The sequence below is a fragment of the Temnothorax curvispinosus genome, unplaced genomic scaffold (genome assembly GCF_003070985.1).
Source record: "Temnothorax curvispinosus isolate PA1 unplaced genomic scaffold, ASM307098v1 QBEX01006756.1, whole genome shotgun sequence".
Taxonomy (NCBI): Eukaryota; Metazoa; Arthropoda; class Insecta; order Hymenoptera; family Formicidae; genus Temnothorax; species Temnothorax curvispinosus.
The window spans coordinates 428,420-455,598 of NW_020216536.1; the positions used below are offsets into that span (position 1 = coordinate 428,420).

The following is a 27,179-nucleotide window of genomic DNA, read 5'->3' on the forward strand; positions in this document are numbered from 1 at the left end:
TAAACAAACGTTAATACACGAAGAAAATTAGTTAAATTAGTTTTCTTGTTTGCTCGTTGAAATTGTATAGTTCTGTGTTAGATGTGTTCTCTCGGCTGTAAAATTATGAATGACAATAGCCTATTCCGACATGCAGTGCACACCACTCGCGCTTTTCTTCCTGTCTATTGAGAAAACTAGCTCGCACTCTTCAGGTAGCCCCAAGAGAGCGGGAAATGGGAGATCGTTCAGGTAGCAGCGCGTTGCACGTGCCTAAGGGCAGCTGTAGTTTGGCCGACCTTCTTCCCGCTCGTCCATTTCTCGAGCATCGTGTGCCGTAAAGCGATCCTCATTTCCGCGTCTTCTCTTCGGGGCTTCTGTTTTCGTTTCGGTTTCTCTCTCGGGGTCAGATGAACCGTTATCAAACTCGCAAAATAAGAAGAAAAGCGAGCACCGAGAAAAAGACGGAAAAGAATTGTTTCGTATCTTGTGGATCTTTATGCACGGTGATGACAAAATATTGCCGAGAGATTTGAAAATACGTTTTTAACAGTGCTTCACGCGTATGTAAGGAGAAACAATAGGAGAGACAATTTTAAATAAAATTTAGAATAGAATAGAATAAATCCCTTAAAAAATGATATGTATAAAAAATACTTTTGGTTGTTATTCTCTCGACATTTTAATTAATAAGTTAATTTATATAAATAAAACTGAAATGTTAACTGATACATGATTATATAAAACAATTAACTGCATTGAGAACATCATGAGATTAAAAATTATTAATAATAAATATCTGCTTTTGATTTATTATATTGTATAATAATATGATCTGAATGTATTATATCTCATCAATAACATGATAATGAACAAATTATCACAACATTATAATTAATTAATGTAGTAGATACTAAAATTAATTTTCTAACTTTCTTTTACATCTCGAGTGGAGGTAAGCGAGCGAAATACAAAAATTTTGCGGTTCAGCCACGCGTCCTGCTTGCCATCTGTTGAGCTAGTCTCTAATCTTGTCAGATAAATCTCATGCGACGTGAGTTATTATCTTTGACACACCACTTTCCGTGTGGATGAATAAATTTAATTTCTGTACCCTCGTAAGTAAGTCTGCGTATAATGCAAGCATATTTGTCGAAAAGTTAGTGCTTTTTTAGAGATAAAGAATTTTTACAACATCATTGGATTGTTCGAAGGATGAACAAAAAAAAAAAGATCTTTAATTTTATTTCAAAATATTTCATTACATATTATATTGTACATAAAAACCATATATTTATTAATTAACTTTGTTAATGTAAAAGTCTCGTACTTAGGGTTCTATAATTGAGTATTGCTCGCATATATGATTCATAATTGTCACAAGACAATAGAATGGAGTAGAAAACATTGTATTTGTAATTTTTTAGACAAATTGCTTTAATAGATAGTCATAGGATATAATGAAAATTTATTGATCAAGCTGGAGATAGAGGAACTGCATCCGCCTGGTCTCTCCTTTAGCTTCGCTCTCTCAACACCTCGAACAGCTTAAGCTTCGTCCTGGCGCATATATCCGTCGTCCTATGGGTTGCAGCTGCCTCGTAGTAGCAGCACGTGTTCCTCTTTTCGGGGCAGGTGGTTGGCGTCGTTAAGCAATCGCCTCCCCCTCGACGAGGACCGAGATTTGAACGCCGTATAGCCCGTCGGCGGGCGAACGGAGAGGATGACGAGGAGCAAGAAGAAAAAAAGCGAGAAAGAAGGACAGGCCTGACAGGCACGAGGCTCGTGACTATAAGCGGACTCGTGGTACTTTTGCCAGAGAATATGGGGAAGGGGAAAGGGATGAGAAGGGAAAGGATTCATGCACCTTTTGCAAAACCGTTCGTGGTAATCAATAATCGTGCATATATTTAAATATGAATTTTTTTCTCGAAAATATGTCACGAGGACGATAACATATCGAGTATGAGAAAGGGTCCAAGGGAGAAGATCGATTACGACTTTATTAAATTAAAATTTAATTAATTTTGTTATTGATTCGTCACCAGTCAAACATAGGGATGAAAGGGGAAATATAGAACAAAATTTTTTCTAACAAAGTATACTTTTTATTTATGGAAAAATCTAAAAATTGAGAATACATAATAATCTATACAATTGATGATAATATTTGTAGAATGCACATAGAATTTTCTGTTTAAAGAAACATTAAATTTTTATAAGTTACATTTATTTTACAAGTGATATCAGGAATACATAAAATATTTTTCATGTTTCTTTACCTTCTTTTTTGTCTCTTATAATATCTAATAAATAAATTCTATTATTGATCATTTTTTGCCATCGTGTGACGATATGACAAAAAACAAGAAGCTTACTAGGTGTTCTGAGAATTGATATCTGTTGATTGTCAAATATAATGAACAATCCGCGTGATGTCGTTAAGGGGCCAATCGCGAAAAAAGAGTATAACGAGAGGATAATGTGGTCCGGGCCACGAAAGAGGGACGGTGAAGGTGTCCGTTCGTCTGCGAATGCCCGCTGCAGGAGGACCGCGATCAGGTGAAGCGAACGCGAGGGGGAAGAGGGCGAAACGACCGGCAGGTGGTGCCGAGAGGTGCGCTGCTGATATACGCGCGCGTCGTGACTGGTTCCAAGATCGGCGTGAATCTCCGCCGTGCGGTTTACCGCCGCTTAATAAGCCGCTACGAGGAGGACCTACCGTCGGGTCCTAACTGCGTGCGCAATAAATCTCGTAGCGCAACGCGCGCGACGGCGACGTTACATGCGAATTGCGCGATTGCCCGGATCTGCGACGCGATCGAGCAGGTGGTGGCCGCGGCTCCTCCGGACTCGTGGCTTCTTACGGAGTAAACGAAGGTCACATCGAGCGTATGGTCACCTTTCGCATTTTATACTTCGATTCAGGAAGATACAACAATTTTTACCTAAAACAATTCGCTAACATTTTCTCGAGTCTCATAGCTTAATACACCAAAGAAAAAAGAAACAGAACTACGAGAGCAGAGAATATCAGTTAAGGGAATTATAAAACATAATTTTAAAATAAAACTATATATTTCTTCTAAAAAAGGATAGAAGAAAAATTTCGGAAGAACCACGTGTCTCGAGATTAAAGTTGAATTTTGATAAACAAGGAGGTTTTCACAGCAACATTTCATTAGCAATATCTTTTCACAATTTGCACATAGTTGATAATTAACAAGATTGCAACGCCATTGCATATTACTTTTTCGATGTTATTGCAAACTTTAAGAAACGACTTTATCTTTTATCGCTGTTTTAAATTTTTAATAATGTTCGATCATTTTGAATCTTGTCAAGTCGAAAATACTCTCTTCGATTATCGCGAAGATGTGATAAGTTTCAGTTTCATACGCGAGTGCGTCGAGTACGCGTTATCGGCGACTCGTTATCGAGCCTAATGACATGTGAGCTGAATGTGGGTTGGATAAGAGTGGACCAACCCCACGCATGACTGGGCATCCCTTCGAAGGCTCTCCGACAAAAAAAAAGGGCGAGCACGAGCTGATGTAGGACGCGGGGGCAATGAAGTTTTCCGTCTTTCTTTTTTCTCCCGTTTCTCTTCTTTTCTTTCTTTTCTTTCGGTAAATCAGATGCAGCCTCGCCTCTCACCTCTCCCGAACGCGAAGAGCAACAGTTGGCGAGGAGGAAACATCTGTCGGTTGCAGCGCATGCGTATCCTTCAGGTAAAAACCTGAAGGATAGGGGTTCAGGGATTCTCAAATTTTCGGAAATTGAATTCGCGAATATTGGATCATATAAAAAATGGAGCTAATACTTTTAACAAAAAGAAAAAACTAAACATACGATGCAACTACGTTATTTAGAAAAAGAGAGGGAAAAGAGAAATTTAAAGTAGATATAATTTATTGCAATTTAAAATTAAATTGGGGAAAATTTATATTACAAATATAAAGAGACATTATATATTTTTGTTAAACTTTGAGGATGTCGAATCTGAAGATTAGGAAAATGAAATTATAACATGGTAAAACACGCGATGCGCGCGAAACATTTCAAACGTGGAAAATTAGGCTGTCTGTTCCCGTACTCAGCTCGTTGTGGTGTTTTATTAGAATTCCCTTCGTCTATATCCAGCGATGTAACTTTAGAAACGACACGCTCAAGAATTAAGACCGGATGATGTCGACGAAGTGCGGCACTTTGGATTTTCGACCAGCGTAACGGAGATGGTTGAAATGCGTCGTATTTGCCGCCATAGAACGATCTCTTGCCGTGGAAAACGATGTGTTCCGTTAATTCACATTCGTCGAATTACGACGCTATAAGGAATCTGGTGATGAGATATCTATTTTTGTCAGTTGATGTTTATTACATTGTAAAAATGAAATAGAAGAGCAATAAAATATAGAAAGTACATTCTTGTTTAATATTCGATAGATATTTTGTAACAATTAAAATTAGAAAATGCTGAAATGTATTTTAAAAACTGGTTAAAAAAGTATTCCATTATAATTACGCACATTAAAATTAAATTTTCTCGCACTTATACAAACCTTATAATTTACATGCACAATTTACCGCTTCGTACTTCTCAGGGCATTTCCTTCCGAACTTCTTGACATCTGCGAGACATGTATGTTGAAAAGTTTGTTCGACAAGTACCGGTTGAGAAAGTTCAGGCTAACTTATGCCGCGTCATTTATTTAGCCATCTTGAGGGCCTCGCATGACTCACGCCGAAATTACACATCCATTTTCGCAGGCGAAGGGTGCCATGCCGCGAAACACCCTTCATTATGCACATCGGCCGCGCTATACGTATAATCGCACGGTCTTGTATCGATTCTAATGTAAATGTACCGTTCACCTGAGTTTTTTGTTAGTCATAAACACGGTACTCAACCCGATCAAAGCCGGCTATATTATCAAATAGATAATATAGCCAGTTCGTAATTTTAGTTCTTTCTTTGTTGCTCAATTAAGTTGAAGCTTACTTATTTTATTAAATAATAATATTAATAGACGTAGAAACATTATTATTATTCCTGTCATGAATTGCTCGTCATTTTTGGTTAAGCTATTAGTGATTAGCACTTTTGATTAAGCGAATATTATAACCTTCTTATTTTATTTTAAGCTGTATATATATTCTTTTATATAAGTATTTAAACAAATTATAGAACAAAAATTTTAATGTTTCTTAAATGGTTAATGATGATATGTGTAATGTATTTTTTATTATATTGATTGATATATTCCATTGATTCAAAATGGAAAAGATTATGTTTAAACATGATTTAAAAAAAGTTAAATTTTTATGGTTAGCAAACTTTTTACGTTTCCATTTAGGTGTGTGTAAATGCTTGCGGCTGAATACTTATACGTGTGTCAATGCCATTAGGCCAGATAATCGCGCGAGTTCCACAGGAAACGTTCGGAACTCGTGATCAAACGCAGAAACCGAGAAAATGACACGTCTTCGCCGCGACGAGAAACGAGTTAGGCCGAGCAAACCGCAATATATTCATACTTTACGAAAAGAACCTTCGAGGATTATGTACAAAGTTCTGCGAACTTACATAAGTAGACAGGTGTATTTTTTTGCTTCCCTTTGAATCCGTGGTTACTCGTCGGCAATTTAATCAACCGACAGATTTTTCTCGTTTCCGCAACGCGGCTGTTTTTGTTACGAAACAGATAATATCGCAATCAGTTTCCAAATTTGACATAAACGTGCTTTTATCAATGATTTCATTACTTTAACATTATTTTCGTGTTTTTTGTTAGGTAATGATGTTACATTTAATAGTATTGTTATAGATTATATATCTATAATATAATCTATAACATGCTTTATTCTCAGAAAGCCGGACACTCGATATTTATTATCTCTATCCCGAGGTTCGTGTTCGTCGTATAAAAATGCGACTTCGTAGTAGAGAAGGCAGATGCACCGATAGGTATCGAGTTTCTTCAGCTGGCCTGTCTCGTTTTGCTAGATGTCAAGGTTTTTAATGTTTCGAGCGAAACTTCCGATTTGGAAATTCGATAAGGGCGGAAGTAAGACGCTTCGATAGTTTAAACTATTATTCTCGCGCGTAAAACAAGTCTTTCAAGGTTCACTTATTTATACTTGAGACCTCTGAGAACATTATACAACGAAGAATCCTTCGTGGGAAATAGAATACTATAATTATCTTCCGTACTCAATGAAATTATGTTTGTGAGCAACTACGGAATTTCTTTCGCAAATACAAACAAAAAAGTGCGAATAATGTTAAAAGATTTTTTATTTAATTTTTTTTTAAATAACAGGTGCTTTTTTTTTATGTTACATTTTTTTTAATTTTTAGAATAATTATTTTAATCTTATATTATTGTATGAAATGCAAGCAAATTAGATTCATTCTTTTGTTACTTTGAAAGAAATCATATATATGTACTTTAAAACACAATTTTTCTCAATATTCTAGAAGCATAAAAATTGATAAACAATTCTCTTTTATACAATCTACTTTTTATCTAATTATTCAGGCCAATACTGAAGAACTAATAAATCAATCAGCACATATCTAATTAGTTCTAAATGTTATTTAAAAAAGCTGTTGAGATTTTCGATAAAGCGCTTGGAAATAGATTGCTACGAACGAAGACGAAGCGTGCAGGGTCGAAAATCGAAAGACGATTTTGAGAGACACTGCGTATCTGTGCCGAGCGCCACGCGACCGGGTCGTCCGGTCGGGCCGGGTGCCGGGTGTTGTTGAAATCAACGTGGTGGGGTTCCTTCGACGAGCCTACAACCGGAGTCTTATGCCTTCAGTCGACTCTCGGCTCTCACTGCGACTCGAGCCGACTGAGATTCCATTAATTGAGTATCGAGCAGCCCGAAAACGCGCCTGGACGCTTCGCTTCAGGTGCGGGGCTATCCGTCACATTGAGCAGAAGGAACAGCAGCAATAATAGCAACAACAACGACAGAAGAAGAAGAGAAAGAGAGAAGGTTCGCAGTTTTCCAATTACGTCACATACTTGGCAACTTGGGGAAGTAAACTGCGTGGGATCTGATAAAATCTCGTAGAAGATAAAAAATTGCGTCGAATAAGCTTATCGAGGGGAAGTAAAGGGAATCGAGGGAGTAGTGGGGAAGGAAGTATCCTGCCCGCGAGTCTTCGAGCAGTGCGATCGGGACTTGGCGCGAGTCGACAACCTCGAACCGATCGCGACTGACCAATAGTCCGGTTACTCCGATTCAGGTCGATCACCTCCACGATTTTGGAGCCCACCACGTGCTGTACCCACGATTAGTTAATAACGTGGTTGCAGGATCGGAAAAGAGAAAAGGATCTAAAAAAAAATCGTCAAAAACCGAGCGACTAGAAGCGAAAGAAAGAGAACGGACAATCGAAGCAAGGGGGAACCAGTCGATTTGCAGAGGGTGCGGCTGGGGCCGGAAGGGTTAAATAGATGCAGGAATCTGCAGACAGCGCCGTCGTACTCCGCCGAGAAAAAACATCAGATATCTACGCTCGAAGAAACTCGCGTGAACGTGCCCGAAGGACGTTTCCTGATCGAACAGATTGTGCTCGTGAATTCCGATTGTTTTTATAACGTCGATAAGGGATAATTTTTTTTCCACAAGAAAACTAGCGGAGAAGTGATTGATTCAACTTGCTGGAAGCTTTTATCTAATTAATCGTCGCCAATCACAATTACAACAGGTCTGAAAATCAAGACAGATATTCGCGAGTGCTCACAAAATAAAGTGTCTTTTATCTCGTGGTTGACAAATCTTATCGAGATTGATTACTAATTGATTCTCCCGCTTAAAAACTCGCTGAAGGACCTTCTTAAATTTTACAGTGCTCGATAGTCTCGTACATGATATCCTATAGTGATTTAAGCAATAATATATTTGCAAATGATCGAATATATTTAAAACGTATTAGTGTTTGCAATTTTCACGATCGAGGGATTTCGATCTGAGACTCGTGCGATAGTTTGAACACATTCGGTCTCGCTTGGATGACATCGGCGGGGATCTAACAAGGTTTCGGTAGCTTAAACGGGACGACATCACGAATATGTTGTGCGGCACGTTTAAGAAGAGGAGCAGACATCTGGGGGACGAGTATCGGTTGGTTAGATCGAACACCATGCCGAGAGTAGTGTCGGGACCGAGAGACGTCAACTTGATGTCTGTGCGGAGAACAAAGTCTACGAGGACCGCCGCTCGACCCTTGATCAAGGACCTATTGCATACGGTAAGGCAGGAACAGATAAAATGATGATAAAACTATTGAGATTGTCTGCTGCATGAAAATTTATATCGAATGTGCTGCGCGCGGAATTTTTATAAAAAATAAGACAGTTTTGGGATACAGATATAGAACTCTGCATTGACGCTTATGTTCGTAGATTTGGTAAAGAAATGAAACAGATATATATATTTTATGATGTCTATGAGTAAAATCAGGGACCCAAGGCCTGTGATTGCACGATTGTTATCTTCTTTTTTTTACATTTGTTTTATAACGGTTTCAGTCGTGCATTAAAAATTTTTATACCAAATAACATTTACGAAAACCGATAACATGTTGAAAATGCAAACACAAATGTACAGCTTGTTAACCGTATCGACTTAAGAACGTCGCGTCGCATAGACTAGTCAGCCGATTGATCCTCAAAGGATTCGGACCGTCTCAAATCTACATACATGAATACGAATGCGTCATGGAGTTTGCATATGTATGTCGGCTACGGCGTCGCGCCGTATTCGTATGCATGCATTTGTCCGTATAATTTACGACGCCGCATGACTTTAACTCGGACGTAAACGTCATGCGCCAGGGGCACATCTTTAGCCGATTAATTAGCGATTTCGTGTTCTTTTTTCGACAGTAAAGCTCGTAACAATAGCGTGACTGATTAGATAAGATTTTTAGTGCTTGTCTCGTTGAGAGACCTCCGATGACAAGGACAGCAACCCGATTGCACCTGATATTCGACCGTTTTCGGTCGATTATTTGCGAGGTCTTATAAAAATTCACTTATTTTGAATTCAAATGCGCTGAGAGATCGCTGCATCGAATCTTCTGGTAATCGATACGTTCGATCCCGCGATGGGTCTCACGCTTCCTCTCGTTCTTTTCGTTCTTCCCGAAAGCATCGCGTTGCTTCTTTTTTCGATCTAAATCCGGCAGCGGCGAGGCGCCTCGGCGCCGCCACCTCGGATTCTCCCGTGGTGCTGGTGCCTGCCTGAACCGAAAGGCAGAGACCGACTCTCGAAGTTCGCCTTATAAGGTGTTCCGCGGGATGCCCAGCGTCCATTAGAAATCCTTTTGTCGGATCCGATCTCTTTTTCCGGCGGATTCTCTCGAGGGGCCACCTCACCGCTGCGGCATTCGTTCCTTCGGAATCATTCGGAAAAAGGTGCGTGTCGTTTTTCGAGAAGGACCGTATCGTATTCTTAAAGTATACCAAACGTGAAAGAACGAATTTTAACATTGACTTGTCGAGCATAAAACTGACGTAGCGGTGGCTCGATGAATTGGAACTTTTCTTCCGGAAATATTTAATTGTCTCTAAAATCTAATATCACTTTACTCTCGGATCAAAGATACATTTGGATATTGCGGGGAGTCTGTAAAAATTTAATCGAAACTAATTCCATTAACGTAGAGTATAGTAGCCGCAAAATCCATAGAAATAATTAATTGCGATCAATATTATGGCCGGTAAACACGGTAATTCGATGTCGTTCACTCCTATTATCCGAGTAGCCTCTTTACCAGCCGCTGATTGGCCGTTATCCATAGACGGGGGTTTTTTTTCTCCGGGTAGAGAGAATTTTAATGCATAACTGGCGAGGATGAGTTCATGAATATGCACATAAATATAGAGAACGAGCACGGGCGCGAGGTGCCTTTTTTGCGGAACTCTCGAACGTTAACGCGAAAATATTCGTTGCGCGGTTTGCGCCGGACCGAGCGCGCCTTCCTTGCCGAGGGAAGAAATTTTGTCCGCGGTCAAGGACATCGTGGAGTTCGCAGGAATTTGACGGGTACACGGTTGAACTTGTTCAAGTCTGCAAGTAATACGGACAATATTCAGAATGCATCGATAGGATTTACATATTTAATCCTGACATCATGTACTAGAAATATCAATATAGATTATAATTCGCTCGTTTAGAATTAATCACGGTAATTATGATAATACTACGCAACTCCGATAAGATTTATAACCATGTTTTTCGCTAATTATGTATGCGATGAATTTTAATTTTATCATCGGAAGATACGGAAGTCTTTATCTCTATATCAATTCTGAATCAAAAGAAATGAGAAATATTTTACTGTATATATTTATATATTTATCATATTTTATTTTATCATTACATATTCTTCGCAATATTCTGTTCTTGTTAAATTCATGGTCATTACCCTCGACTCTAAAATATTTGTATAGCACTGTTAAACGAACCAGTTTTTTCTGACTATAATAAAAAATCGACAAGTAGTTACTTTTTAGCCGTTTGCCCGTTTGTCAAGCGTAATTTTGCCTCCGAGGGAAAATATCGCGAAGCAGCGCGTTAATCAGCGCGGTTTACATCCTGCCATTCGCGAAAACCAGGTCGACCGCGAGGTTGTAATCGGCGAGGCCTTTAGACAAATCGCGAGAAATTTTTAAGGATGTTCGCATAAAGACAATAATTTCGCTTCGAGATTTCGAGGAAAGAGACGGAACGAAGAGAAAAAGAATTGGAGCTGCGGAGGGAACGCGCGTGCATGCGTTTTTTTCGCCGCTGCAATTTGTGTACCTCCGCCGCCCTTTGTTCGCGTCTCTTTTTTTTTTTGTTTTCAACCCGCTCCTCCTTCTGTTCTCTCTCGTCTTCTTCGTCCTCCCGCGCCGCCGCGAGATTCTCATCCTCCTCCGCTATCCTCTTCGTCTCTCGCGAGATATCCCGGCGCATTCCTGCGTATCGTGCCGCTGCGATTTAGGCCTCTCCCCCTCCCAGTCAATAGCCCTTGCCCTTAGGCCCTTGTTAGGACCCACTCGGCAAGCTACGTGCGAAGTATTAGTAAAATCGAAATATAGGTATTTAATGACTGAAATTAGAAAGTTGGAGGAAATAGACTTTTGTCCAGGAAACATTATTTCTAGGTTTATCGAGTCTTGCAAAAAGCATCCTGTACATCTAAGCGTAACGTTACGCAATTCGTTTTTAACGCGCTTTTTTTCACCTTCCGGTTATCGGGGCTGGAAACCTCCTATTAAAATCATACTGCATTCATACGAAACATTTCCTCCGAATTGCGCAATTAGTTCTGCATCTAGTATGTTAATTTTGTTATAATTACCCTGACGGCGGGTATGTTTCGATAAATACGTTGTTACTATATTATTAATCTGTGAGCGATCGCCAGATGTAATTTACAGCCCGACGCGACGGCTCGATTTACTTTCGTTCGTATTTATTGCAATTAATTTGATAATTTTACTCGCTATATTCCGCTTTCCAGCTAATCAGCCAAATAACCATCAGGGTATCATGTATCGCCACGTCACGAACAAAAAGGGTAACTCGTCATACTTGCTATGTAATAACGAGTTGCATATCGATTTATATGTGAAGTGCAAAATACGCAGCCAACGCACGAAAAATCGCACATTTATTTTTGAAATAAAAATGAGTAGACGACTCGATAATGGATAAACTCTGCACTTTTATTATCTAATATAGCTTACTAGTTAAAGTTATAAAAAGTTAAACAAAGTACACTTTACCTACAATCCACCTCTTTACCTAAATATCCATCTCTTTACATAACAGATATAATGAGTTATCTTTTTTGTTTTTTACGCTTATGGACTTAAATATTTACGAGATGAAGTTATAAACGTTGTTGCTGCACAAATACAATCTATCATTATTTTATATCATTATTTGATCGTAAATTTGCCATAATTTTAGTCTCCTTCTCTTTTTCTTTCTCCCTCTTTCTCGTATTATCTCCTTTCTTATTATTAAATTGCCGTCGATTTTCTTGGAAACTAGACGATCGCGAATCGTTCTCGACGACGCGGCGGGCGGCTGGCGTGTACGCTATTAACTCTAATTAGCGATTATTAGAAGACATTCCGTAGAGAGACGGCGCCGCAAATTGAAGGCGGCGCAAACCGGTGTGAACGACAGAACAACGGGGGCGGGGGAGACGAGAGTGGGTATAACGGTCTGATTAAAACAAATCGTCGACCGAGAAATGAAATTGCTAGTCGGCCAATGCGTCAAGATAAGCGGTCTTTTGAACCAATTTTGCTCCGTACGGACTATTGCGAAAAGAGCAATTTATTGCAATCCTTATTTATGTTTCGACACGCCTCTAAGAACTTGAGAAAAGTAGAAATAAGAAAAACATATTTTTTCTCAGAAATTCTCAGATTAAAAGTATTAAAGTCTGTTTAAGGTAATCGCAAAGAATATAGAAAAAAATCTGTTAATTATACTGAAGTAATTTTATTAATTTTCTGCTAATAGAAGAATTAAAAATTGTGTACGAAATCATTTTTCAAGTCGATGCGTGGAAAATTTGCATCGGCGCGAATGCGAATACTGACTCGGCGATTTTATTGCGACGAACGCCGAATTGAGCCCAGACGAGAAAACGGGTACAAGTGTCATCACACACTGATGAAATAACGCTCGTACCTCGCGGGATATGAGACGCTTTCGCGCGTTCAATAACGGCGAAATAATCGTCGATGGTGCAACGCATTGCATAAGCTTCTTATGGTACGACCTGATTAATTGTACATTTTGAATAACATAAGCATCGTAGTACAGTGAGCATCTCTCGTTTCTGGTTGCATCGATAGCTTTAATTAACTGATTCTATATGTCTTCCTAGATCCAGCTATGAACAGTTAATCAAACATTAACCGTCGTTGATGTTATAATTTATTTTAACTATTTATGATTTATTATTTGTGTGATGTTATTTATAGGATTTTTAAAAATTTTTACGTTATCTTAAAATATTAAATAATTAATAATAAATATTAAATATAATTTTTTGGGCTGATTATAGATTGATTAACTCGCGCAGCGTATTTTGAAGACAATAGTATTTTGATATATTTGATATATTTATTCATTTTAACGAAATAACGGTTGAGAATGGTTGAGAAATAAACACGCGTACAAAACGCGTGCGAGCGAGCGTATTCGAGGTGCCGTTGACCTCTTATATTTTACCAAAACAACAGTATCTTATATCTACATAACATTACACACTTTAACTCCGTATGTAAATGCGGATGCAGCGTCGAATGTGGGATGAGAATGGGCCCGGTATACGAAAGCCTCGAAATTCTTTCGCAAGCTAACGTCGGAGCTAACGAGACGATTCGTGGTACAAGGCCCCATATAGGTGCGAATGAGAACAATATGTCGAAAAGGAGGGCCCACCCGCACGACCCCCCGCCTTTTCCCTCTCTCCGACGAGTTCGCGGGTTTTCGAAACGCCTAATGCATTTCCTTGGTTCGAGCTTGATCGATCGACAACTCGCTGCAATGCGCGCCACGTTAATAACAGCTAGATATTGTAGCTCTCTTTCTCTCTAGCTCTATCTTACTCATACGAGTGAGAAGTATCTGAAGGAGTTTTATACGCGACATAAACTTCCTCCGAAATGTCAGCGTGAAGACGCTGAGCCAAATACAGCCATTGTATACTTAAGTTATGCGTGGCTTCGGAAATTTTTGTCGGATTCGTTATACGTACTTTCCCGTTCCCCAAGCAACGGGATTGTCTTTCAACTTCCGGCTACCGCCTTCGCGTTTCTTATTCTAAAGAGTATACCAAAATCGTTGCTCATTTTAGATGTTAAAAGTCGAATGAAATTTTACGAGTCATCAATAAGTTTTAATTGTCGAGCGACTGGAAAGATATGTTAATTGCTAATGAGTTTAAAATTGTCTGAATTTAGGAACAATTGTTTAGGATTACATAAAATTGCTCAATTTATTAGATCAAAGTGGGCTTATTCAAATAGAATTTTATAATCTGAACTTTTGTATCTTGAAATATTTTGTACACTTTCGTTGCACGATTGATATCGCGTAGGTATCGGTGTATTTTTATTGGCGGAATGAAATATGATTCTCGGCCAGTTCGACAAAAAAAATAATATATTTCTCTTTTTAAAAAATTAAGATATTTCCGAGATATCGCGATAACACGCGTAATACAGAAGGTACCGAGATGCAGCGGTATGGAAATTAACCAGTCATTTTATTACTTCTTGCGACCATATCAACCTTTGTCCAACGATATAGGCTCACCGAGCGAGTTGTATTACGCAAGGGATTCGCTTGCAAAAGGGATAAGGCAAAAAAACGCTGCATTACCTGAGCCTGCTTAACATAATGCGTGCATTGATACGTTCACTATACTTCAGTCACCTCGGACTTCACGCTGCGTTCACTTATAATGTTAGTCATTAGTCGACCGATTTGCCGTAGAAAAATCGGTTGAAAGTCAATCGCACGTTTCTGCGGGATACCCGATCGTTGGGAAGAAACATAGTGAAGACGGTAAGAAGATTCGAAATATATCATATGCTGTTTCTTTCATATCTAAATGCATAATCATTAAGTGTACTGGTCATGCGGGTGTCGAAGGGTTTATACCAGTAAAATTTTCACCATATCGCAGACGTTCGTACATATCTAACAATATCGAGTGAAATCGCAATCGAAATGTTTCACACACCGTTCGCCGGAAGGAGGACTTAACATTCTTTGAATATTTTCAGAGGAAAACACAACTAGGTAAAAATTTTGACCGTTAAGATTGGAAGATATAACGTGGGTTAGTTGCTCCTTTCGAAAAGTGTCTTGTCCTGTCGGATTTAAAGAACGGATTATCGAATGGGCGTAAGATCTCATACCCTCTGCAGCCTTAGCTAGTGAACAGATATGTTTCGTGGGCATCTGGTAGATAACGCGGTTTCGTTGCGTAGCCAGGTCGAGTGGTAACGTCGTGTCCGGCTGACGGAGGCGAAATCAATTAACTTCGGCAACACATGCGTGCGTAACATACGAGTGCGTCTCGCACGCGCGCTTGCGACGTACGCGCGTAGTATGCGTAATACGCAACGTATACAGGGTGCGACAGAAATTGTGGGCCTTTCTTCGATCTCTCGATAAATCTTGATTCTTTTTCCGATTGAAAAAAAATTTATTTTTAATCACGTATAATTAAAGAAATATATATCGGCGTTATCGACGCATTTTTTAAAATAGCTTTTTCGCTATCTGCTATTCAGAGAAACTAACTTCTGAGACACCCTGTATATTGTGGCCTGTATGAGGCGCCTATAACGCGTGCATTTGCCGCGTGGGTTGCTATGGGCAACCCGTGACTAACACACGTTCCAGCATCACGTCTCTCACCCTTCTCGTCTCACCCTATCTCTCCTTTTCTCCTTCCTTTCTCTCACTCTTTTCTCTTTTCCTTTCTCTCTCTCTCTCTCTCTCTCTCTCTCTCTCTCTCTCCCTCCTCTGTTTGTTTTTCTCTCTCTTTCTCTTTCCATGTCGATATCCCTTTTGTCGTTTCTTCTCTTTCTGTCTTGCATCGGATTCAGTGACGTAACAGTCACCGCGATGGAACTCAAGAACTAATGATCGATTTTGAGGGAGAAAAATTTCGGGTTTTACACATAGCGTCACGTCATTACATGATTGCACGATTAGGAAAAGACTCTGTTAAGTTGTGAATGATGAGTTTATTCTGTCTCTTTTCATCTGTAACAATACGAGAAATGCTTTCGAGCAATTATGTGGAATTTTGTGTGAATATTTGGAGCACGGTTGAAATTTATAAACTAATTTTACATATGTCGGTCAAATTGTATACATATTATCATATTAGTCATTAAATTGAGGAAGAAAAATATGCGAATATTTTCTGTGTCTAATAGTAGTTCGAAAATAAGAAATGTAGAGATCAGTGAATATCACAGACGGTTAATGGAACATTACATCTAATTATTTCCTAAAAGTGCATTTTTCACAAATTGCTTGATACGTTACTGTAAACCATCTCTCTTCGTTTCATGCGACACGTTTATCCTTCTCAGGGACACTCGTCCGTTCTCTCCTCCTTTCTCTCTTACCGTCTTTCTCTCACATGCCTTGTACCCTAGGTTAGCGCTTTACGTTCTCATCGTGCTTGCTGGTCCTCTCCCCTTCAGGAGTGGATCTCTATGGAAACTAACGAGACTTGATCCCTCAAAAGACTGTGGTAATCTTGCCTGAAAAAATTTATCAATTTTTAAAAAACTGTACAGCGTGAGAACTGATGAGACACTTCTCTCGCCCGTTTATGGTCCTATCGGGATTCTTCAAAGATAAACGGAACAGGCAGAAGTCAACGTTCATCCCTGCTCCCTTTCTCTCAGCAAGTTCAGGGATGTACCGCACTTCATTACGGTGCAACGACGCGTGACCGCCGAAACGTCGCTTACGCAATGTTTCTCTGAAGCGACGTCGATTATCGATTTTACGATAGGCACATTCGCGTGCATCTCCGATGTCGACGTATCGTGTGTACAAGAGCGACATCGAGATGGTATCTACACGCTGTATAGTCTCCCGTGCGAGAGAGAATTTCTCGACCTACCGTGATGATAGAGCTACGCATACTACGCTGCATACTCCGGCGTAATTAATTACCGGTGTGTCTCCGAGGCCGATTATCTAATACCATTTTAGAACGCTACCTGAATTTTAAACGAATAAAAAATTTCTTGTAGCTGTGCACGCATGTTTAATCATCCGAAGTTAACAAAACTTTTTATTGACTCTTTAATTAGAATTTGTCTTCATGAAATTTGTCTATCTGAAAATAACGGTGTATAAGATATTATACAGTGTTAGAAGAGATAATCTCAAGTGATGAAATTGAAGTCTCTATCACTTTATTAAAATTATTTTGTGAGATAACAATATTTGAAGTGTAGTATCCTTGACATGTTTTTTCAAAAAAACTACTCGGTTGTTTACTCGATCAGAACCCTCCGTTTATATATTTAAGATTAAAATCAACGAGCTAACTAGATCCCAAGCGATGCGAATCTGGGTGAATCTGTAAAAACAAAGCCGCCGCTTGTGGGATCTCCCAGGATAGCGCATGGGTCTCCACTGAAGAGGGATCGTCCCTGAACCCATGGCAGCGACGTGCGGAAGAGAAGGGGTCATGGAACTCGCAGAGAGGGGAAGCGCGTCATGGTGGAGGTGGATGAGGCACCAAAAGAGAGAGAGAGAGAGAGAGAGAGAGAGAGAGAGGTTTCTACAAGGGATGCTGGCTGCGTAAAGAGAGACGAAGAATCGCGACGAACCTTCGACCATCACCCCCTCATTGGGACGTTCTCTTTTCCTTACTCTTCTTTTACGTTCTCCTCTCTTTTCTGTTTAGCTTTATCTGCTGTCCATTGCTTTCCGACTAGCTTCGAACAAAGAGAGAGAAAGAACAAAGAGGCGTAGAGCGAGAAGATAGATCTAGGAAAGAGGAATGTTGGAATGCAAGTTGGAACGAGAAGGAATGAGATAATGCGAGTGTTTAAGAAGAAGGAAAGAGAAAGTCGTGACGCAGACGTGAGAGAGAAGGTGGCGAATAAAGAAAGAGAGAGAGAGAGGGAGATGAGAATGAGTAATTCTGATTGTAACGATGACTGGGAGACGATTGAATCTGAGAACGCGAGTCGGATGGAGGTGTAAAGGAGATGAATAAAAAAATCAGTGGAAAATGAAGTTTTACAAAATACATGAGAAAGACGCTGATTTCAAAAAAGAAAGAAAAGCAGAAGTGGGACGATCGCCAAGAGGAATCAAGAAGTAACGAGATGGTGTCATTTTAAGGTGGGGGAAACTTAATCTTCCAAGATTAAAAATACAATCGTGGCGTTTCGAGAAGAAGGCGGGGGAAGAGGGCAAAGGGGAGAAAACGAGTGCCTGGTTTTCTGGAGTGACAGCGATAGAGACGGAGTTAGGGTCCCATAGGGAAGAGAAGGAGAGACCCAGCGGGGGTTTTGAAGGCAGAACGAGAGAGAGAGAGAGAGAGACAGAGACGTGAATAGAGAGAAGCCAGGGCAGGGAGCAGACAGATGAGGTGAGTTAGAGGGAGAAAGAAGAAAGGGGGACTATTCGGTGGAACAGACGAGGGATGGGGAGAAGAGTGAACGGAATAGAGAGAGGGAGAGCGAGAAAGGGAGAGAGAGAAAGAGAGACAGAGAGAGAGAAAGGGAGCGAAATGGAATAAGAGAGACAGGGAAAGAGAACAGAGAGACCAGGCAGCGAGTGCGCCCACTGAGCCGCCTCCATACCACCTCCAGCATTCCCAGCCTGCACACACAGTTGCAGCTGCACCGCGGCCGTGGCTCGCTCGTGTGCACATGCGAGACTGCGCGCGCGTCACTCGCATAATCTCGCGATTCTCTCGTGTGTGTATGTGTGTATCTACGTATATATATATGTATATTTAATATATAACTATACTGCGTGACGCGCAACAACGTCGTCGCCATGCAGTTTTAACGACGCCGTTTCCTTCGCTTCTTCGCTTATCCCTCCATTGGACGAGATTGGATCTACCATCACTTCTGATATTAAGCTCCAGCTGGATTTTCGAAGATCGCTGAAGGGAACAGCGAATTCATCGTAGTGAATTACAATTAGAAACGTACGACACTTTTGCCGACGTAAATTCGTAATTAGATGAGTCGTAAATCGATTTCGACCCCGTCTTTCCTGCAACGTTTAGCTCCGCGGGAGTGTCGAGTTACCGAAGTTCACGAACTGACATTGACGAGTGTCGACGAACTCGCTGACGTTGAATTCGCAGGCGGAAGGGCTCTCGGAGATCGATCAAGATTCCTTTCCAATCCGGGTTCACGCGGTCTTCGAATCGACACCGACGAGCTCGTGGTCCCTGAGATAGCTAATTGTAAGACGAGTTTGAGATAGCGTAGAGACGAGAGACGAGAGTGCAAACACGGCAAACCGGAGTATCGGCGATCGGCGCGTGTCTGCTGTTTTTCTGCTGTTTCCCCGGCAAGCCGCACTGCGTGGAGCACGTGCGAACCGCGAGGCCAAGAGAAGTGCACTATCGATCGCGTCCAATCTCGAGGAGCGTGTCCTTCTCGTTAGCGCGATATTCAGCCGGCCGGCATAGGAGGAGACCTGACATTTCGCAAATGTCAACCGCGCTCGCTGGCGTAACTTCCGCGTAATCGGAGCGTGGCTGATGGACGATAAGAGACCAATTCGTGCTTTCCGTGCCGAAACCGTGCCATATTCCGTTTCTCGTTCCCTTTCTTCCGCGACGTATCGAAAGTGACGGGACGCGTCGAGAGCGATGGCTCGAGACACGTGATTCTAAGGACAGATTGTAAGCTAAAAAGACTCGACGTCTCCGATTCCTGGGATTCCAAGAAAGCGACGATATCTCGTCATGGATTGGATGAGGAGGCAGGACGTCAAGGAGGAGCCGCAAGAAGCTCCTAACACTTTGACGCCGGAAGACGACGACGAGTGTTACTTCGAGGAAGACGCGTCGATAGACGAGGGAATGGTACGTGAGATTTCACGTTGCGTTTATTCGATTTGCGATCGTTTGAAGGATTGATTTAGTCATCTTGTTGAAAAGTATCGCTGTTTTAATTTTAACATAAATCATCGTGCAACACGGGCACTTTGTATGCATAGAGGTAACGGCGTCAATATACATACATATTTATCGGGCTGTTTATATAATGAGACTTGATGTATGTATTAATTATATCGTATATTATATATGCGCACTTATTGAAATATAAATGTACCGCATGATCGAAACAGCAATCAGGGCGGGGTAAAATTAGTATTTATAGCAATTGCACAATGCAAATTGGTTAAAGATACATCGCCGAATATCGTCACTTCTCCCCGCTTGGCGTTGCATCGGTCAAGGTAGAAATTTGCATATCCCGGTTTGGAGAGTACGAGGTCTCCCTCATTCGAGATGCACTCTCCTTTAATAACGGTTGTACACGAACGAGCATCGTGATCTTCGCCGTATCTCCCGACGCGTCCATGAATGTTAATATAACAACGCCGTTATCGGCCGCTCGCCGTGGTCACAATAATCGTTGGCGGCGGTTGGTTTAATGCGTATATCGCGTCCGACGTTCGCGAATATCGATAGTACGTGAGTCCGTGGTAATTTCGCAATCATATCGTGCGTCCTTTCGATTACGCGAACAATCATTGCGCTCGCGGTTTTTTGCGAATTCTCCCCGCGAGATTGCCGGGCTCTCTCCGCGAATTCTATCGCAGCATCTGCATGTCACGAGGGCTGCGCCCTCGAATTGCATCGCGTTTCCGAGAGAGCATCGAATTTTCTCCAGGTAATTGCCGGGGCGGATGCTGACCGTTAGGGCATTCAGTTACGTGTCGCCGCTATCCCTTTCCCCAACCCCTGTCATTCGTTTCGAGCCTGCATGAGGTCTAAAGCTTATATTACGCAATAACTTTTCAACGTTATCTTGATATTATTTTATATTATTATAACATTGTAATACAATTTTAATATTGTACATACGTATATTTATTTATTTATTTATTATTATATCATTTATATATTATACTGACACAAAAAATGTTGTCTTATTTGAAAACAAATTCGTGAATTAGAATCGTTTGGAAATATTAAAGTCCACAATTCTAAATTATGTAACGAAAGTAATTGAGCATTCTTTTTAGCAATTATAATTATTTTGACTTACATTACGTTGATACTTTTCTATATGCCATATAAACAGATGTAGCTGCTGCTTCACATATGGATACTTCGCGTAACGTGTCGTTAACGAACATATAACGTTGCGTGAATCGGACTTAACCGGCTACGAGAAAATGGGCTCGAGTGTAAAATTACGGCGAATCTACTGTTACGTCCATTGTTGCCTCCAAAGTGACCGCTTGAATTACTAACCGCTGGCGGAGTCATTCCGCTCGCTCGGGGCGAAATTGCATGCGAACCAACGTGCGTGCGCTACGCGCAAACATTTAACGGGGACAAAAAGCCGCCCGCAGCGATAAATCAGATAATTATGCGAGAAAATCGAGACACGAGGGTCGCTAGGGCCACGTATCATCTTTATCAAACTGCTTGTAATTAGTACATTTAATCTATTTATATAGGACATCGCCAAACATTTTGATAAATTTTTAGCTTTTATCGCTTAACTGGAACAAGTACAAATTGATTAATATTGACGATTTCAGACTGGGAGAATTTTTTAATTTTCAATTTTAACTTACTCATATATTTGACTGCAAGAAATTAAAAGTCACAACGGACAGACTTCTCTTTAAACTTTCTCTCAAAGAAAACCGAACTTCGTCCTCTTTAAAGAATCCGCGACTGAAAGGGGACGCGATAATGGCACTCGGTCTAGGGCAATTTCTGACGGATCCTGGCGACATGCCGACTCGGCCGGAAATTAAGGGAAGAAGGAGAAGTTGCCGGTCGATTCGTCCAGCGATTATCGGGATCGCGTTTGGATGGCATTTGCGGAACTCGCGCGAATTCCGCATTTTCCGATGATCGCCGGTGACCGCCTTTCCTTCTCTCTACCTTCCCGGTCTTGATAAGAGCAGGTGATAAGTTACTCGAAGCCACTTCGGAAACCTTGGCAACGCCGAGGTGCTTTCGAGGGGCTACGATGATTCAGCGCCAGCTGCGCCCTCGAAGGAGAAAGAGGTGGTGGAGGAGGAGGAAAAGGAGGATCGGCTGTAGCGCTCGAAATTTGTTAGTCAAAACCGAAACATCGATCCCTCGCCTCGGCGGGATTAAATGTACATGTCTCCTGAGCGGAATACTCGACGAGGTTTTCCACCTTGCCTTCCGCTACGTGTTCGTCGGTATCTCGTCAATCCGCTTCCTGTTATCTTATTGGACGATCGTATCGGCCGGAAGTGACTCGCGGCCGAAGGCGCAGGGGACAGGCGGTAGCGTAGGCAGCGGCAGATAAGCTCGGTAGACTAAATAGTTACGAATATTTGCTGTCAAAAGCGGGGAATAATACGCCGTATAACACGAGCGTTTTAACGCTTCGTGCGCGATACACATCGCAAATTGCTTCCTCAAAAGTTTATTACGAAGATTGGACTTATCAAGCGCGTGCATCACGTAAAATTCGGTGACATCGTGTCAAGAAATACTCACTAATGCAATTATGTATTAAATTACAACGGATGCTAGCATTGCGTCATGACGCAATAATTAACTTCTTGTTAATAATGATAGTTTTTTGAAAAGCCAATATTAAATTAATGATTCAATCCATCAAATTTTTGGAGACAAGAAAACCAATCTGGAAGTTTCCTTAAGCATACTCAAAGTATCAAAAGCTCGTACATCTGAGTCCCCTCCTGCGTTAATCTAAGTTTATCTCAACATCGAACTCAACAAAATTCGTGAAGTTTACCCTTTGGAAGTTTACATTAACTAATGAAAGTTTGTGTATCTCGTTGCACAGAACGCGAAGTTGTTCTGGTCGCCAAATAGCAGTGCGTACCGAAACAATGGGGCCCGGAGATTGAAATATAATTTCAATCGGAAAGGTAGACAAAAATAGAAAGAGGTGGAGATAAAACGATATCAAGATAGAATCGATGGTGAGTCGAAAAGAGGGAAAGAGAAAGAGAGAGAGAGAGGAGACTAGAGCGAGGGTGTCTGTTGCTCGGAGCTCGTCCGCAGGCAGAAAACGGGGGGGATGATAGGCGACTAGTCACCATTTCACCCCACCGGCCGTGGCCACGTCGGGGATGAAGTATGACTCATCCGGGTGCCACCACCCCTGTTTTTTGGCCGTCTCTCGCGTCGGGAAATTCGCCACCCGTTGACTCCCCTCTGGTCGCCGAATCTGTTTGTCGACCCTACCGTGTTGCCAGCGAGTAAACGAGCATTATCATAATCCGTAGCGACAGCGGGAAGAAAGATGCACCATCAGGCGCGTGCGGTTCAGGTGCCCGATCATCATTGTTCGTAACTTTTCGTGCTCAATATATATGATCCCACAGTCGAATCGCCATTGCCTTTCGAGGACAACGAGTCGTTACGGACGATCAGTGCCGCCACGGTCGAATTTTAGAAAAGAAAGAACGTATTGTGTGTTTTGGGTGGCGAAGAGTTATGGGTGATAGGTCGCACTTTGCGACGTGCCTGGGAATAATGGTGAGTTGACTGTAAAAAATGTTTATTTTCTATTTTGTGTCCTTTATTGATTTTATTTTCTTATTGCACATTTCTCATTTCCAATTTTATTATTTACTTTACATTATAAACGCGTAAAAATTTACTGGTTTTTCAATCGAGAGTTTTAAAATTATCAGACTCTCTATTATCTCAGATTTTTTCAATTATCAGATTAATATAGACTCTTTAATTTTCAAGTAACTCTAATTTTGCAAATCTTGAAAAGTAAAAGTATATTAGTTTTTTTTTTTTACAACTTACGAGAAATTCTTGCTGTATAAAATTAAAGTAAATCTTGTATGAAGACGTATTTTAAAAATACGAGTATGATTTTTCCAACAAAGACTAAAGTTAATCTCAAAGTATAAATAGAAATTTTCTTCTTTCTTCTATTTATTCACATTGCACTTTTGTCTTGTGTTTGGGAAGTAAAAAATTCGTATTTCTCGTATTCTCCACCATAGTTAGATCCCTCGTTAGCATGGTAAATGGGATAGACAGCGTCACTGCCTGGCATCGAAATAAAAAGAACACAATCTAATCCACACGTGGTGCAGACAAGAAAAAGATCTAATCCACATGTGGTGGCACGGGTGTCATCACGGTCGCTTGGTGAACGAATTAATCCCATTATTTTTATTCTTTTTACCTCATCCTTCATCTTCGCAAGAGGATGTGTATTTCATCACATACGTGACGCGTTCTAGAATTGGAGAGCCAGCTCTTTCTCAGCGGGATTCCAAGGATATAAATAACAAGATTTTACTTTTCACGATTTCAAACGAATATTACTTCAATTGTAATTTTTAATTTGTAATTTTAAAATTGTACTCAGTTTTTATTCAAAATTTAATTTACGGATTGGAATTACTTAAAGGAGGAATTCTTAAAAGTTACAAAGACGTGACAGCGTCCGATTAAACTGTCATCGAGGAGAATTCAATTTTTCATCGCTGAAGTACGATTCTGAATTTTGTCATGAAATATTTTCTATTCAATATTATGTCTAGAAAACATAATGTCACATCTGCCTCGTGCGATTTGACGAACGGCTTTCGATTATTTTTCCAACGAGATTACGTGGCTCGGTCCCCTCGAAGGCGGATTTATGTCTTCGTGTCGGCTGCGCGTAGATGAGGGAATGCACTTTCAGGTGATCATTATTGCAGAGACAGTGAGGGGACCGAGATTCGGGCCCACCCCTTCGCAATCGCGGGGGCGTAGGTTATCTACCGTCATTGTCCAACCGATCGATGCTGCACGACCGGAATTATCGCTACCCCTCGAGGAACTCCCATGCTTTTATCTTATTTTCTATAATAGGGAATTGGCACGAGCTTCTCGTAAGCTCGTAATGAGACCCATTCGTCTTTTGTGCATGTTATTTATTTATTTTAAATATTTTTGATCGTGGATATAATATTTCTTTTATTCCAGTATCTAAATACATATGTTGTTTTATAATTAAGATCTTATATAACTGAAAGCTTAATATGACGCACACATGTGTAATATTAATCTACTTAAATATCTATAATTATAATCTATTTAAGTACCTAATATAAATAGAGACAATTAATGAAAAATTTCGATAAATAATGATTTGATGTTGAATTTTATTCTTTATACTATTTTTTCAATAAAACAGAAATTATGAAATATACTTTCTGCGTTTCTTCGCTATATTTTGCCCATTAAAATACTTTTATTGTCGCTGAAGACGACGAACTCTAAAGAAGAGTATTATTCGTATGGAACTGACGAAGAATGTTTCCTTCCTCCCATCTTACATGTCTCGCGAATTGTATGATGTTCCGTAATTCGTATATCTTTCGCGGCTCTGGTACTCTTTCATTTGAAATCATTCTTGGCGTGGGGATCCCTCAAGTCTGGCGCCGGGCAATAATAACCGTTCACCCACGCCAAGTCGACGAAGTTTTTGCACCATCGTAGTGGACTCGCAGAGTTCCCGAGCGGGCTTCGCAAAATGTACGCGAGCGAGTCAGGGAATCGATTCCACGTACGCTGTTCTCGCCTGGCGGATCACTTAAACGAACATCTGTCTGTTGCATTTGAACGTGAGCGCAATATCGAAAACGCTAATTTCCTATTAAACACATCACGCATATTATAACCAGGTTTGAAAGAAGCGCACTCTAATGTTTCTCGCGGGTTTTATAATTTTACTAGTTTTATTAGATATTATATGGCGACAGACCCAATCGATCAAAAATAATTGACGAAAGCTGTAATAGCGCGTTGAAGTAACAGAGAAGTAAGATTCTACCTTACATATGCAGACGAGTCGTGCATTAGGTGACTAATTTACAACGACAAGCCGTAAATTCAATCAAAGGTACCGTTGTCGCTTTATTCAGGAATTCGTATATAGAACGGGAGAACCTTTACCTGAGCTGATTAGGTCCCCTCGCTCCGGAATGCCATTTATCACCAAGCGGAGACTGCTCCGAGGCCCAAGGAACCGATGCCCAAGGAGACCCAATATAAGACCACACCGTCACAAAGACTCCCGCAAGGTTTCTTCGAACGATCGCGGTCAATTAAAAATGTCGCATTAGCGAAGCCGAGTCGCAAAACTTCGCCCTCGTGATTATCTCTCGCTGATGCCAATGATCTCGTTAATGTCAATTAAAATCCGTAACATTGAACCTGGCCGAAAGCCCGCTTATAATTATAGGATCATCTTTGGCAATTATAGGATTATAATTATCTTAACGTTAACTAGCTAGGGTGTAATTCGGAACTGTCACGCAAGAATAATCAGGTGCGGACGAGAAATTGTTATAGCTTCCTGGATTTTATGAGAGTAACTAAAGTCTTCTTTACAAATCTGTCCATCGCACTTACGCGCGAAGTTCTACGTTTGTACATACGTCGAGAGTGTTATTCACCGATAAGGCGAGAAGCGTGTCGTAAACAGCCTAACAGAATTTACGCTAAACGCCGTCGTCTCTCTTTCCGGTATTGCTATTTCGCATTTAACGGGCGCCACTTCGCGCCCGTGCTCTCCCCATTGTGCGGCACAATCGCCAAGATAACCTCGCTGGTCGGGGGTATCATCTTTCTCATTGTAACCCCGACGGAATAAGAGCGTAACGCGAGACGCCGCGCCAGCGTAAATGAAAACGCGAACTATGAAAATGCGCGTATCATTGGAATACATTAGCTCTCTGCATTCGCCGTTCTGCGTTTCTGCGTTTGTCAGCAAAAGAAGCGCGAGGTTTCTTCGGAGATAACGATTCTTCTTGAAACCATGTGTGCTCTATTTTCCTCTGAGTTTATACTAAAAATGTACATAATTAATTTCCATTTGTATATCAAGCACGTTAAAAGAATATATTAATCATCATACATGTTGAACATGTTGAACTGATAATCACATTAAAAGTTAACGAATTTGATTAGTACAAAAGTATGTCCATTTTTGAAAAGGCTATTTTTTCTGATTCTTAAAGGGTTGCGTTTATTGTTAAATGGACCGCTAGAATGCTGACCGACGCGCTGTTCCGCATGATCACGCTACGCGTTTTTGGGAGTGGTAATCCTTCTCGAGTCGTCTCTTCTTATCCCGGGAACATTACGGAGGGCCCCGGAACCCGTTGTTCAGAAAAGCCACATGTGCTCTAATGGGTGCGCCGACGGACGGGCAGTACTTATCTTTCCGTAGCCCTCTGCTCTTTTGTGTGATTCCTCTCGCCGGGATCCCTCTCGTGTCCCTCTGCATCGCCGACGCGAGTCCAGGGCCGGCGTAATAAACATCTGTTTCGATTGACAAAAAAAAAACTGCGTTAAAAACTCTGTTTAAATTAAACCACTATAAATATCACATTTCGCTTAAATGACTGATTCATTCGACGAAAGGCACTCA

General features: G+C 40.9%; 1 protein-coding gene across 3 annotated transcripts in view; it reads left to right on the plus strand.

Annotated features, from left to right (window-relative positions):
• LOC112456342 (amyloid beta A4 precursor protein-binding family B member 1-interacting protein) overlaps positions 1-27,179 on the plus strand; it is a 126,618-nt gene that overhangs the window by 45,444 nt on the left and 53,995 nt on the right. For 2 of the 3 annotated variants that reach the window (XM_025018804.1, XM_025018805.1), the window contains exon 1: positions 18,472-19,621. The exons of the other annotated variant lie outside the window; for it this stretch is intronic. In XM_025018804.1, the coding sequence (XP_024874572.1) occupies positions 19,502-19,621 (120 nt within the window). In that variant the 5' untranslated portion in view covers positions 18,472-19,501. Of the gene's footprint in view, positions 1-18,471; positions 19,622-27,179 lie in introns of those variants that run through there. 3 annotated transcript variants of the gene reach the window in all.